Genomic DNA, 14,966 nt, shown 5'->3' on the forward strand with positions numbered 1-14,966 from the left:
CCCCAGAACCTCAAGTTTTGAGGAATGGGAAGATTACTTTGACATAACAGTATCTAATTTTGAATCCCATCCAGATTACTCAGAAATATGGAGAAGTGTTCACCGTCTACTTGGGTTCCCGACCAGTCATTGTGGTAACGGGATACAAAGCTGTGAAAGAAGTTTATGTGGACAGAGGGGATGATTTCTTAGCTCGAGGTGATGTCTTTTGCTTTGATCTTGACTACAGAAACTATGGTGAGTAGTTTATCGGTATTTCCTTAATCCAATGTGTTCAGAGGCAGCAATGGTGGAGTTAGATGGCAGAGGAGCAACTGTTTTGGAATCTATGTGTGCTTCCGGATCATTAAGATCCATTGAGGGAAAATATTACTATCTAATTGATCTTTAGCAAAGTCTAAACTAATTTCATTTTTTTTGGGTATACAAAATTATTCATTTGTTATATGAACTATTCTATGGTTCCACACACAAACTATTTGATTTCAGTAGTTTGGACCTCCCTGCTTACAAGACACAAGGCATATGAGAAAATTCTGCCCATTTGCCTTCTATTTCATTGAATTTGGAAGTCCACAAGCCGCCTTTATGTGCTGAGCTGCCAAATTTTTGACAGTCAAATCGAAGAAATTCCTAGAGGATGCTTCTCAGAGAATAGCCTGGGGTACTAAAAATGTCTGCACCACCATTATTCGTGATTTTTTTAAACTACAAGCATATCATACAATACTTTGCCCATGTTCATGAGTAGAGATGACCAAGTCAATTCTAATTTGATCCAATTTGCTATAAACGTTCCTAAAAATTAAAATTATTTGGGAATTCAGTTTCTAACATGAAGCCACTTTTTTGAGGCTTGCAATAGGATAAAAAAACAAACTATGATAATCGGCGATTTTTATCCCCCTTATAGCTGACCAGCTGCCACTTGGTCTTTCAAGGGCTTCATTTTTGTCTTACTCTAGTTTTGGGTACGTAGAACACATAAGTAGGGCCTCATGTGATAGTATAGGGCTTGCACAGAATGGAAGTCTCAGAGTTCTCAAATGAGAAGAAGACAGAAAACAGAAGGAAGAAGATGGAAGAACAGACCAGAGGACTTGGGTTGGTAGAAGACGTATAGGGAGAGTTGAGGAAAGGTGAATATAAAATTTATTTTAACCACTTCCCAATGGATTCGAGTTTTGCAGAATTTATTCTTAGTTAATTAATTTTTCAAGCTAAAGTTAACTAAATCTGACAAATTCGAACTTTAATAGAGTCAATTATCTCTATTCATGAGAATGGAGTATAATGGTTTCTTGTTTAGTGTTCTGTTCCTGCAACTGCACTGTGCCACAGATTCTAGGACTAAATCATATATCTAAACCATTTTCCTGTGCTAGACTTTTCTACTGAGGTGCGTACATAACAAAAAGAAATTTTCTGCAACAACCTAATAAAACGACTAAAAAGTCACATTTTGTACATTAGTTGATGTAGTTTGCGAAGCTATTTGTTGGCATCAATGTGAAATTCTAAAACAAAACTCATTCTGGATATTTTCATCCCTCCAGGAATTACTTTCACAAGTAACATGGACAGATGGAGAGAACTTCGTAAATTTTCTCTTTCCACATTGAGGGATTTCGGCATGGGAAAAACTAAAGTGGAGGATCTGATTCGGGAAGAAGCTCTGTTTCTTGTGGCGGAATTCAAGAAAACAAAAGGTTATTTCAGGCAATAGCAAGATTACCAAAAATCTAAAATTTAATTTTTAAATTAAGATCATAATATATATATATAAAAAAAATGTATACGCATAAATACATACATTATGAACTGTGAGTAAAATGAGCATGTCTTTGTAGATTACCACAAAAGCATTTATTGTCCTGGCTTTGTTAGTAAAAGTATTCATATTGGAAAAAAGGAGGCCCCCGTGATACACTGAGAAACATTTTTTGGGGTGTTTAGTGCTAACATCTTTAAACTGTCATGATTTGTATCAAAATCAAAAGCGAGGATGGACTTCTTTCTTCTCTTTTGGATACTATCCTATTCTAGATTTGGATAGAAGTAAATGACAGTACTCCCAGAGTTAATGAACAAACCCCACCTAATTCCCCATTTATTTTGTTGTAAAGTCCGGAATCAAGAGCGAGTCATAATGATTTGAACTAAATGCGCAATAGATCCCCAATGTTGTTGTCAGCTCAGATTTTTGACTTCTCTATTGACATTGTAATGAATCTTTAGGAGGCACATACCAATCTATTGATTATTTAACCTGCAAGGAGTTTGTATGTTCTCCCCGTGTTTGCGTGGGTTTCCTCTAGTTCTCCGGTTTCCTCCCACATTCCAAAGACATACTGATAGGGAATTTAGATTTTGAGCCCCATCGGGGACAGTGATGATAATGTGTGCAAACTGTAAAGCGCTGCGGAATATGTTAGCGCTATATAAAAATAAAGAATATTATTATTCGTTTTTCGCTCCCCTTCTTCCCAGAACCATAACTTTATTTTTTTCCATCAATATGACCATGTGAGAGCTTACTTTTTTTGTGGGACGAGTTGTGCTTTTGAACAACACCATTGGTTTTACCATGTTGTGTACTAGAAAACGGGGACAAATTCCAAGTGCGGTGAAATTGCAAAAATAAGTGCAATCCTACACTTGTTTTTTGTTTGGCTTTTTTACTAGGTTCAATAAATGCTAAACTGACCTGCCATTATGATTCTCCAGGTCATTACTAGTTCATAAACACCAAATATGTCTAAGTTCTTTTTTAGTTTTCTTTTGGTGAAAAAAAAATTCCAAACTTTGTTAAAAAAAATAAAAATTGTGCCATATTCTGATGCCCGTAGCGTTTCCATTTTTCATGTTCTTGGGCTGGGTGAGGGCTTATTTTTTGCGCACCAAGCTGACGTTTTTAATGATATGATTTTGGTGCAGATACGATCTTCTGATCGACCGCTATTGCATTTTAATTCAAATAAAAAAAAACATAATTCTGGCGTTTTGACTGTTTTCTCGTTACGCCGTTTAGCGATCAGGTTAATCCTTTTTCTTATTGATAGATCTGCGATTCTGAATGCGTCTATACCAAATACGTGTAAGTTTGATTTTTTTTATTGTTTTATTTTGAATGGGATGAAAGGGGGGTGATTTGAACATTTATTTATTTTTATTTTTTTTTGCATGCTTCAATAGTCTCCATGGGAAAGTAGAAGCTGCCATAACCAAACGGCTCTGCTACATACAGGCGATAATCAATTTGCCTCTATGTAGTAGAATTACTCACTTGCTATGAGCGCCGACCACTGGGTGGTGCTCACAGGAAGCCGGCAGTGATAACGATAGGAGTCTCCAGGAGATCTCCGATTGTCATGCTCACCGTTGGAGCCTACATCAAAGGGAGGGAGTCTAACATTAACGTAAATGTACGCCCAATGTTGGAAAGGGGTTAAAGGCAATGTGCCATTAGAAAATGTCCAATTGTTTAAATTGTGTTTCTGTGTTAAATATATAGATACAGTGGGGGGGGGGGAGTATTTAGTCAGCCACCAATTGTGCAAGTTCTCCCACTTAAAAAGATGAGAGAGGCCTGAAATTGACATCAAAGGTAGACCACAACTATGAGAGTCAAAATAAGAAAACAAATCCAGAAAATCACCTTGTCTGATTTGGCAAGATTTATTTTTCAAATTATGGTGGAAAATAAGTATTTGGTCACCTAAAAACATGCTTGATTTCTGGCTCTCACAGACCTGTAACTTTGTCTTTAAGAGGCTCCTCTGTCCTCCACTCATTACCTGTATTAATGGCACCTGTTTAAACTTGTTATCAGTATAAAATACATCTTTTCACAACCTCAAGCAATCACACTTAAAACTCCACTATAGTGAAGACCAAAGAGCTGTCGAAGGACACCAGAAGCAAAATTGCAGCCCTGCACCAAGCTAGGAAGACTGAATCTGCAATAGGCAAGCAGCTTGTTGTCATGAAATCAACTGTGGGAGCAATAATAAGAAAATGGAAGACATACAAGACCACTGATAAACTCACTCGATCTGGGGCTCCATGCAACATCTCACCTCGTGGGGTCAAAATAATCACAAAAGCGGTGAGCAAAAATCCCAGAACCACACAGGGACCTAGTGAATGACCTGCATAGAGCTGTAACAAAGGCTACCATCAGTAGCACACTGCGCCGCCAGGTACTCAGATCCTGCAATGCAAGACGTGTCTCCCTGCTTAAGCCAGTACATGTCCAGGCCCGTCTGAAGTTTGCTAGAGATCATTTAGATTATCCAGAAGAATTTTGGGAGAATGTCATATGGTTTGATGAAACCAAAGTAGAACTGTTTGGTAGAAACAAAACTCGTTGGGTTTGGGGGAGACAGAATGCTGAGTTGCATCCAAAGCACACCATACCTAATGTGAAAGATGGTGGTGGCGCAACATCATGCTTTGGGGCTGTTTCTCTGCAAAGGGACCAGAACGACTGATCCATGCACATGGAAGAATGAATGGGACCATGTATCGTGAGATTTTTAGTGCAAACCTCCTTCCATCAGCAAGGGCATTGAAGATGAAATGTGGATGAATCTTTGAGCCTGATAAGATCCCAAGCACACTGCCAGGTCAACGAAGGAGTGGCTTCGCAAGAAGCATATGAAGGTCTTGGAGTGGCCTAGCCAGTCTCCAGATTTCAACCCCATGGAAAACCTCTGGAGGGATTTGAAAATCCGTGTTGCCTAGCAACAGGCCAAAACATCACTGCTCTAGAGGAGATCTGCATGGAGAAAGGGGGAAACATACCACCAACAGTGTGTGCCAACCTTATGAAGGCTTACAGAAAACGTTTGACTTCTGTCATTGCCAACAAAGGATATATAACCAAATATTAAGATGAGCTTTTGTTAATGACCAAATACTTATTTTCCACCATAATTTTCAAAATAAATCTTGCCGAATCAGACAATGTCATTTTCTGGATTTCTTTTCTCATTTTGACTCTCATAGTTGTGGTCTACCTATGATGTCAATTACAGGCCTCTCTCATCTTTTAAGTGGGAGAACTTGCACAATTGGTGGCTGGCTAAATATGCTTTTCCCCACTGTACATGTATATTTAACCCCTTAATGACAGCCAATACGTCTTTTAACTGACCTCAGATATAAGAGAATAGCATCCCCATACATGTGCAATCCACCAGCTATCGGTTGCACACTATACGGTGCTGACACCGTCCATATCTGATTAACCCCTTAGTTGCTGCTGTCAAAAGTGACTACATCAGATAAATGGCTAATAGATTGTGGGGGCTTCCACTTTAATCTAATTGACACACAGAGATCATGATGTGTGGTCCTGATGTTTGCCATAGCATTTCATGGCCAAATAGCGGCCTTAAGCCCCCGTTACACACTGCGATATCGCTAGCAATATCTCTGTAAAGTCACCGATTTTGTGACGTTGCAGCGATATTGCTATCGATATCGCTGCATGTGATACTTACCTCCGACCGGCTCCCCCGCTGGTTATCGCTGATCGCGCGAGAAGCTCCTGGATCATTTCTCGTCGGCCACTTCCTGCGGCGCTTCCTGCTGTGACGAGCGACGCGTGGAGCCGGGCGGGTGGACGCAGGATCGCCGCGTCTGACAGGTAAGTAGCGATCCCCGTCCCCTGCGATGTCGCTGGTGAGATCTGCCTGTGTGGCAGCTCACTAGTGACCACTTAGCGATGCACCAGCGATCCTGACCGCGTCATATCGCTGGTCGGGATCGCAGGTGCATCGCTAGGTGTAACGGTACCCTTAGAGTCTCCTGGCTCCAGCGGTCAGTTCAGAAGCTACCGACATTTAGGTGGTAAACAAACACTTTTTCATTCCTGCTTTACCACTTTACATTAATTCCTGAAAATCACCTCAAGGGTTAATAAACTACCTGACAGCAGTTTTCAATGTCAATCAAAAATTATAAGCTAAACCGCACCTCATATAGCCAGAGTCCTACAGGACACTAAGACGCACGTCACATCCAGGGAGTTCATCCCGGAAAAAGTCCATACCAAATAGTAGAAAAGACAGCGCCTCAAACGTTGGTGAAAATGAATTCACATTTTATTCTGCCTCCTGTGGCAACGTTTCGATCCAAAGTGCTTGAGAAAGATCTTTGGATTGAAATGTTGCCACAGGAGGCAGAATAAAATGTGAATTCATTTTCACCAACGTTTGAGGCGCTGTCTTTTCTACTATTTGGTAAGCAGTTTTCAATGTGTCAGGGGGTGCCGTTTTTAAACTGGTATCATGTTTGGGGTTTCCAAATATATAGCACCCCAAAAGTCACTTCAAACATTGATAGGTCCCTCAAAAAAAAATAAATTTCGTAAATTTCCTTGAAAAAATGAAAAATTACTGCTACATTTTTAAACCTCCTAAAAGGCTAGCAAAATAAATTAGTGTTTTAAAAATGGTGCTGATGCAAGGTAGACATGTGGGAAATGTTATTTATTAATGTTTTTGTGTGGAATGACTATCTGGATTAAAGGGATAATCATTCAATATTTGAAAATTGCAATTTTCTTTACATTTTTTCAAATTTCTGATATTTTTTATAAATAAACACAAAACATATCAACCTAAATTTACTATTATCATAAATTATAATGTGCTAGGAAAAAACTCTCTCAAAATCAATGGGATTTGTTGAAACATTCCAGAGTTATCACTATATAAAGTGGCAATGGTCAGAATTTAAAAAATTTGCCCCGTCACTAAGGGATTAAAATTTTGTCAAAATTTTTTACCATATTACTATCTGTATGAAGAATATAAATGAGAAATCTTGCAATTTGCACACTGTCCTTGGACTGAGGTCAAACTGAGATCGGAACACAGTGCATGGGCTAGCCACTGTGTCTCTCGACCCAATCATGACAGATTCATGTACTTCTATGTAGCTGTGACACTCGAGTCAGGAGAGCCGCCAGCCAGTCTGTGCATTGCTATCCAATCTCAGTCCGTTTTATACAGCCGTCTGACTGCGGCCTTAGTTAGTGTTTTAGGGAAATTACATGTAGATTAGTTATAATAAACAGACACGGACCTATGTTTGGGTATTGAAGCACCTAATGAGTGTGTGCAAAAATCATTGTTAAGGGAGAGGGATTAGAGGAGTTGTTACATCCCCTATTGTGAATGATGGATCCTTTGTTAGCTTTCATTATATTGCTGTCTGTGATGATAATGATACAGACAAGGCGTGCACTCTGTGGATATGAGGTAGGTGAAAGCTGAACCTGGAACTTAGTCCAGACAGTCATCCAGTGAAGAGAAAACAGCTGCACTCTGGGAAATTTTGATTTTCAATGCAAAATTTTTTTTTTATTATTGAAGACACCACAGGGGAATAGTGCGTTGAGGTAATGTTTCGACCCTATGTCGGGGCTTTTTCAAACCTCACTAGAAGAGACACATACAAAGATAGACATTAGGATATATACAGTGATAATCACAAAAATGTACAAACTCTGTAGAGGTTTAAACAGATATACATATTTACACAATTACATATTTACACTATATACAAAATCATCATATACAGGATCGTTGTGTGCAAAATCATTATAGAACAAAATTGTACAAATCAATCAGTTAGCCCATAGGATGTTGGAGTTAGATCCAGTAAATATTGATTGAAGCAGCTGCGGAGCTGGGTTACGGCGAGGCCGGCATCATGGAGCAAATCACATAAATGCAACATAATCAGGCAGTGCAAGCATGGAGACTGACCTTAAAGCACAAGAGAAAAAGAAGCAATCATGGCAGTATGAACATTTCCAACACTTTTAAAAAAAATCTTCATAAAAGAAAAACCTGATTTAAACAATTTCATATGGCAAATTCCATGAAAGAAGCAAAAGAAAACTGGCAAGATTAAAGGAAAAGTTTGGACTATCAATTAATTAGCTTTGTAGCGGACCATGCTAAGTAAATAGGATAGATTAGTTAACTTCTTGGAGACATGGCCAATTTTTCATTTTTTTTCACTTCTGTTTATTACTTCCCTTCTTCATAAGGGTCATAACTTTTCTTAACCCCTTCACTACCAAGGGTGGTTTGCACGTTAACTACCGGGCCAATTTTTACAATTCTGACCACTGTCCCTTTATGAGGTCATAACTCTGAAACGCTTCCGTGGATCCCGGTGATTCTGACATTGTTTTCTCGTGACATATTGTACTTCATGTTAGTGGTAAAATTTCACTCATATAACTTGCGTTTATTTATGAGAAAAACGGAAATTTGGCGAAAATTTTGAAAATTCCGCAATTTTCCAACTTTGAATTTTTATGCCCTTAAATCACAGAGATATGGCACACAAAAAAGTTAATAAGTAACATTTGCCACATGTTTACTTTACATCAGCACAATTTTGGAACCAAAATTTTTATTTGTTAGCAAGATATAAGGGTTAAAAGTTGACCAGCGATCTCTCATTTTTGCAACACCATTTTATTTTTACGGACCACATCACATTTGAAGCCACTTTGAGGGGTCTATATGATAGAAAATACCCAAAAGTGACACCATTCTAAAAACTGCACCCCTTAAGGTGCTTAAAACCACATTCAAGGAGTTTATTAACCCTTCAGGTGCGTCACAGGAGTTTTTTGAATATTTAAAAAAAATTAACATTTAACTTTTTTTCACAAAAAAAATTACTTCAGGTTCAATTTTTTTTATTTTACCAAGTGTAACAGGAGAAATTGAACTGCAAAAATTATTGTGCAATTTGTCCTGAGCACGCTGATACCTGATATGTGGGGGGGAACCACTGTTTCGGCGCATGGCAGAGCTCAGAAGGGAAGGAGCGCCGTTTGACTTTTTCAATGCAAAATTGGCTGGAATTCTGATCGGACGCCATGTCGCGTTTGGAGAGCCCCTGATGTACCTAAACAGTGGAAACCCCCCACAAGTGACCCCATTTTTGAAACTAGACCCCCTAAGGAACTTATCTAGATATGTGGTGAGAACTTTGAACCCACAAGGGCTTCACAGAAGTTTATAATTCACAGCGGTACAATTAAAAAATCATATTTTTTTACACAAAATGATCTTTTCACCCCCAATTTTTATTTTCCCAAGGGTAACAGGACCCTAAAAGTTATTGTGCAATTTGTCCTGAGTACACTGATACCCCATATGTGGGTGTAAATGACTATTTGGGCACATGGCAGAGCTCGGAAGGCAAGCATCGCCATTTGACTTTTTTGGCTGGAATTGAGATCAGACACCATGTCGCGTTTGGAAAGCCCCTGATGTACCAAAACAGTGGAAACCCCCCACAAATGACCCCATTTTGGAAACTAGACCCCCCAAGGAACTTATCTAGATGTGTGGTGAGAACTTTGAACCCCCAAGTGCTTCACAGAAGTTTATAACGCCCAGGCGTGAAAATAACAAAAAAATTTTTTTCCACAAAAATGATATTTTTGCCCCAAAATTTTTATTTTCCTAAGGGCAACAGGAGAAATAGGACCCCAAAAGTTGTTTTGCAAATTGTCCTGATTAGGCTGATACCCCAAGATGAGGGGGTAAAACACTGTTTGGGTGCATGGCAGGGCTTGGAAGGGAAGGAGCACCATTTGACTTTTTCAACGCAGAATTGGCTGGAATTGAGATCAGATGCCATGTTGCGTTTGGAGAGCACCTGATGTGTGCAAATAGTGGAAACCCCCAATTCTAGCCCTAGCCCTAACCCTAACCCTAACCCTAGCCCTAGCCCTAACCCTAACCCTAACCCTAACCCTAGCCCTAGCCCTAACCCTAACCCTAATGGGAAAATGGAAATAAATACATTTTTTTAATTATTTTTCCCTAACTAAGGGGGTGATAACGGGGGTTTGATTTACTATTTATGGCGGTTTTTATGTTTGACAGCTGTCGCACGCTAAAAGATGCTTTTTATTGTAAAATAGTTTTTGCATCACCACATATCGAGAGCTATAATTTTTCCATATTTTGACCCACCGAGTCATGTGAGGTCTTATTTTTTGCGGGACGAGTTGACGCTTTTATTGGTATCATGTTCGGGCATGTGACATTTTTGGGACGCAGAATTTACAAAAACCAGCGTTTCATGAATTTCTTTTGGGTGGTGCGTTTACGCCGTTCCGGGTGCGGTAAAATTTATAAGGCGGTTTTATTCTTCGGGTCAGTACGGTTACAGCGATACCTCATTTAGGTCGTTTTTTTATGTTTTGGCGCTTTTATGCAATGAAAACAATTTTATATAAAAAATTATTTTTGCATCACTTTATTCTGCGAGCTATAACTTTTTTATTTTTTCGCTGATGATGCTGTATGATGGCTCATTTTTTGCGGGACAAGATGACGTTTTCAGCGGTACCATGGATATTTATATGCGTCTTTTTGATCGCGCGTTATTGCACTTTTTGTTCGGCGGTATGATAATAAATCATTATTTTTTGCTTAGTTTTTTATTTTTTAAGGGGTTCGCTTAAGGGGTTAACTATTGGGACAGTTTTATAGGGCGGGTCGTTACGGACGCGGCGATACCAAATATGTGTACTTTTATTTTTTTTTTTTTTATTTCCAAAAAATGAATTTATTGGGGAATATATTTTTTAAATTTATTTGGCGATTTTTTCTTTAAATTATTTTTACACTTTTTTTTTATTTTTTTTTACTTTATTACAAGGTCCCATGGGGGACATCACTGTCCTGTGACAGATCGCTGATCTGTCACATCACAGATCACTGTGACAGATCAGCGATCTGTCACAGGCACTGCACAGGCTTCCTCATGCTTGCGCTTTGCAGGCACTGAGGAAGCCAGCTTCCTGCAGGCCCCCGGAGGTCCCCGTCGCCATATTGGATCCGGGGACCTGCAGGAAAGGAGTCCCCCGCAGCAGCGCTGCACATTGCGCTGCCGTGGGGGGCTCAGGGAAGCACGGAGGGAGCCCCCTCCCTGCCGATGCTTCCCTTTAACCCCCGGTACACCGCGATCGTGTTTGATCGCGGTGTGCAAGGGGTTAACGTGTCGGGGGCGGTCCGTGACCGCCCCTGACACATTGTGCCGGGTGTCAGCTATGATAATTAGCTGACACTCGGCCGCGATCAGCGGCGCTCACCACGTGGTGAGCGCCGCTGATCGCGATGATGTAATATTCCGTCCATGGGAATTAGGTCCATGGTCACATGGACGGAATATTACGTCAATTGTAGGTAAGGGGTTAAATCAACATAGCCATATGAATTTATTTGGATAAGTTGTAGTTTTGAGCTAAACTATTCATTTTACCATATAGTTTACTGAAAATGGGAAAAATATTAAGTGAAACAGAACAAAACACACAACATTCACCATTGTTTTTTCAGTTTTGTAGTTACAACATTCGCTTTGCGAAAAAAAAAAATACTTTTTCCATAGATTAGCATTCAGTACAGTTTTGGAGATATAGAGTAAAACAATTTTTTTGTTTGTTTTGCTACATTAAAAAACACAAAAAACCTTTCTGAGACCCATAATATTTTTATTTTTCGGTGAACAGAGTTCTAGAGACGTTTTTTATGGCGTGAGCTTCACTTTTTACTGATTCTATTTTAGTGTCCAAATACTTTCTGAATTATCTCTTTTTATTCCAATTTTTTGGGGAAATGACAACCCAAAAGAAATTATTCTGACGTTTTTTTTAATTTCTCATTCACCATATGGAAAAACTTTAATATTTTATTAGTTCACATGCCTTGAGAATCTTGAGAAATTCACTACAACTAGTGCTAAGGCTTTTGTATTCCATTGTCTTAAAGGGAACCTGTCAGCAGGATTGTGCACAGTAACCTACAGACAGTGTCAGGTCGGCACCGTTATACTGAATAAAATGATAGCTTGGCTGATGAAATCCGTCTTGTGGTTGGTATGTAATCATTATTTTCAGTTTTGAGTTAATGATATGCTCGTGCTTCGGGGCGGCCTGTGGGGGGGTCTTTATGTGGTGCTCTGATTAGGTTTTCATAATGCAGACTGCTGACAGGTCACTGATCCATCACTGACCTGCCCCATAGTTTGCAAAATTAATATTATATATAAATACTGGAAAAAAAAAATCCTTCTGCAGGCAGGTCCCAGCTGTAGCACCTGTGCTGCAGCATAACTGCATGTTTAGTGTCCTAGTAATAACTGTTCTTGAGCAAGAACAAAAAAAAAAAATTGAAAATGGTGCCTGCTGCACCTGCACTGTATCAGCTATCAATGTACTGTATATACGTGATCCGATAGCTGCTATGGCGCTGGTGCTAGCATGCCATCTTGCTGGAGAAGAAAAAAATTTCCTCTTCAAAGGTGGCGCCGCCCGCGCCTGCGCAGTAGCAGCTCTCGGAGATCGCTGGGAGCAACTACTGCACACGCGCGTACGGCGCCATCTTGGAGGAGGAATTTTTTTTTCTTCTTCAGCAAGATGGCGCAGCCAGTGCCTGCGCAATAGCAGCTATCAGGTCTCCATACTCACCGATAGCTGCTACTGCGCAGGTGTGGCGGGAGCCATTTTCAAATTGAATTTTTTCTTTTGTATTTGCTCAATAACATCAAGAACAGTTATTACTAGGACACTAAACATGCAGTTATGCTGCAGCGCATGTGCCACGGCTGGCACCTGCCTTAGAAGGGTTTTTTTTCTCTTTGGTATGTACAGGTATTCATTTTGCAAACTAGGGTGCAGGTTAGTGAGGGATCGGTGACCTGTCAGCAGTCTGCATTATGAGTACCAAAGCAGAGCACCAAATAAAGACCCCCACTCCAGACCCATCCTAGGGCACGAGCATATCATTGACTGAAAACTGAAAGTAAAGATTAAACAACAACAACCACAAGATGGATTTCATCAACCAAGTTATCATTTTAACCCCTTCCTGACATCAGACGTACTATCCTGTCCATGGGACCCGGGCCCCTATGCCCATGGATGGGATAGTACGTCTACCGCGATCAGCGGCGCCCACGTGGTGAGCGCCGCGCATCGCGGCTGGGTGTCAGCTGATTATCACAGCTGACATCCGGCACAATGTGTCAGGAGCGATCACGGACCGCCCCCGACACGTTAACCCCTTGCACACCGCGATCAAACATGATCGCGGTGTACCGGGGGTTAAAGGGAAGCATCGACAGGGAGGGGGCTCCCTCCGTGCTTCCCTGAGCCCCCCACGGCAGCGCAATGTGCAGCGCTGCTGCGGGGGGCTCCTTTCCTGCAGGCCCCCGAATCCAAGATGGCGATGGGGGCCTTCGGGGGCCTGCAGGAAGCTGGCTTCCTCAGTGCCTGCAAAGCGCAGGCAAGAGGAAGTCTTCTTCAATGCCTGTGACAGATTGCTGAACTGTCACAGTGATCTGTGATGTGACAGATCAGCGATCTGTCACAGGACAGTGATGTCCCACCTGGGACTATGTAATAAAGTTAAAAAAAAATAAAAAAAAGTGATAAAATAAATTTAAAAAATCGCCAAATAAATTAGAAAAAAAAAAAAAATATTCCCCCAAATAAATCCATTTTTTGGAAATAAAAAACCAACCAATAAAAGTACACATATTAGGTATCGCCGCGTCCGTAACGACCCGCCCTATAAAACTGTCCCATTAGTTAACCCCTTTAGAGAACCCCTTAAAAAATAAAAATAAAAAACGAAGCAAAAAATGATTTATCATACCGCCAAACAAAAAGTGTAATAACGCGCGATCAAAAAGACGCATATAAATATCCATGGTACCGCTGAAAATGTCATCTTGTCCCGCAAAAAACGAGCTGCCACACAGCATCATCAGCGAAAAAATAAAAAAGTTATAGCTTGCAGAATAAAGCGATGCAAAAATAATTATTTTTTATATAAAAGTTTTCATTGCATAAAACCGACAAAACATAAAAAACGACCTAAATGAGGTATCGCTGTAACCGTACTGACCCGAAGAATAAAACCGCTTTATCAATTTTACCGCACGCGGAACGGTGTAAACGCACCCCCCCAAAAGAAATTCATGAAACGCTGGTTTTTGTTCATTCTGCGTCCCAAAAAATCGGAATAAAAAGCGATCAAAAAATGTCACGTGCCCGAAAATGGTACCAATAAAAACGTCAACTCGTCCCGCAAAAAATAAGAGCTCACATGACTCGGTTGGTCAAAATACGGAAAAATTATAGCTCTCAATATGTGGTGATGCAAAAACTATTTTTACAATAAAAAGCGTATTTTAGCGTGCGACAGCTGCCAAATATAAAAACCACCATAAATAGTAAATCAAACCCCCCGTTATCACCCCCTTAGTTAGGGAAAAATAATAAAATAAAAAAAATGTGTTTATTTCCATTTTTCTATTAGGGTTAGGGCTAGGGTTAGGGTTAGGGCTGAGATTAGGGTTAGGGGTGTGTTGGGGTTCAGGTTGGAGTTAGAATTGGGGGTTTCCACTGTTTGGGCACATCAGGGGCTCTCCTAATGCAACATGGCGTCTGATCTCAATTCCAGCCAATTCTGAGTTGAAAAAGTCAAATGGTGCTCCTTCCCTTCCAAGCTCTGCCATGCACCCAAACAGTGTTTTACCCCCACATGTAGGGTATCAGCGTACTCAGGTCAAATTGCAAAACAATTTTTGAGGTCCAATTTCTCCTGTTACCCTTAGGAAAATAAAAAATTGGGGGCAAAAATATCATTTTTGTGGAAAAAAATGATTTTTTTATTTTCACGTCCGAGCGTTATAAACTTCTGTGAAGCACTTGGGGGTTCAAAGTGCTCACCACACATCTAGATAAGTTCCGTGGGGGGTCTAGTGTCCAAAATGGGGTCACTTGTGGGGAGTTTCAATAGTTTAGGTACATCAGGCGCTCTCCAAACGGACATGACACCCGCAGACCATTCCATCAAAGTCTGCATTCCAAAACATCACTGCTTCCCTTCCGAGCCCCAACGTGT

The 14,966-nt window shown here is 40.3% G+C and overlaps 1 protein-coding gene across 1 annotated transcript in view; it reads left to right on the plus strand.

Moving 5' to 3' along the window:
* The window catches only part of LOC141052005 (cytochrome P450 2G1-like), a 58,333-nt gene that overhangs the window by 1,415 nt on the left and 41,952 nt on the right, over positions 1-14,966 (plus strand). The window contains exons 2-3 of the mRNA XM_073549174.1: positions 75-237; positions 1,557-1,709. Coding sequence (XP_073405275.1) covers positions 75-237; positions 1,557-1,709 — 316 coding nt within the window. The remainder of the gene's footprint in view (positions 1-74; positions 238-1,556; positions 1,710-14,966) is intronic.

Source organism: Dendrobates tinctorius, unplaced genomic scaffold (genome assembly GCF_039654945.1).
Source record: "Dendrobates tinctorius isolate UK_male_01 unplaced genomic scaffold, ASM3965494v1 ptg000158l, whole genome shotgun sequence".
In the NCBI taxonomy this organism is placed as follows: Eukaryota; Metazoa; Chordata; class Amphibia; order Anura; family Dendrobatidae; genus Dendrobates; species Dendrobates tinctorius.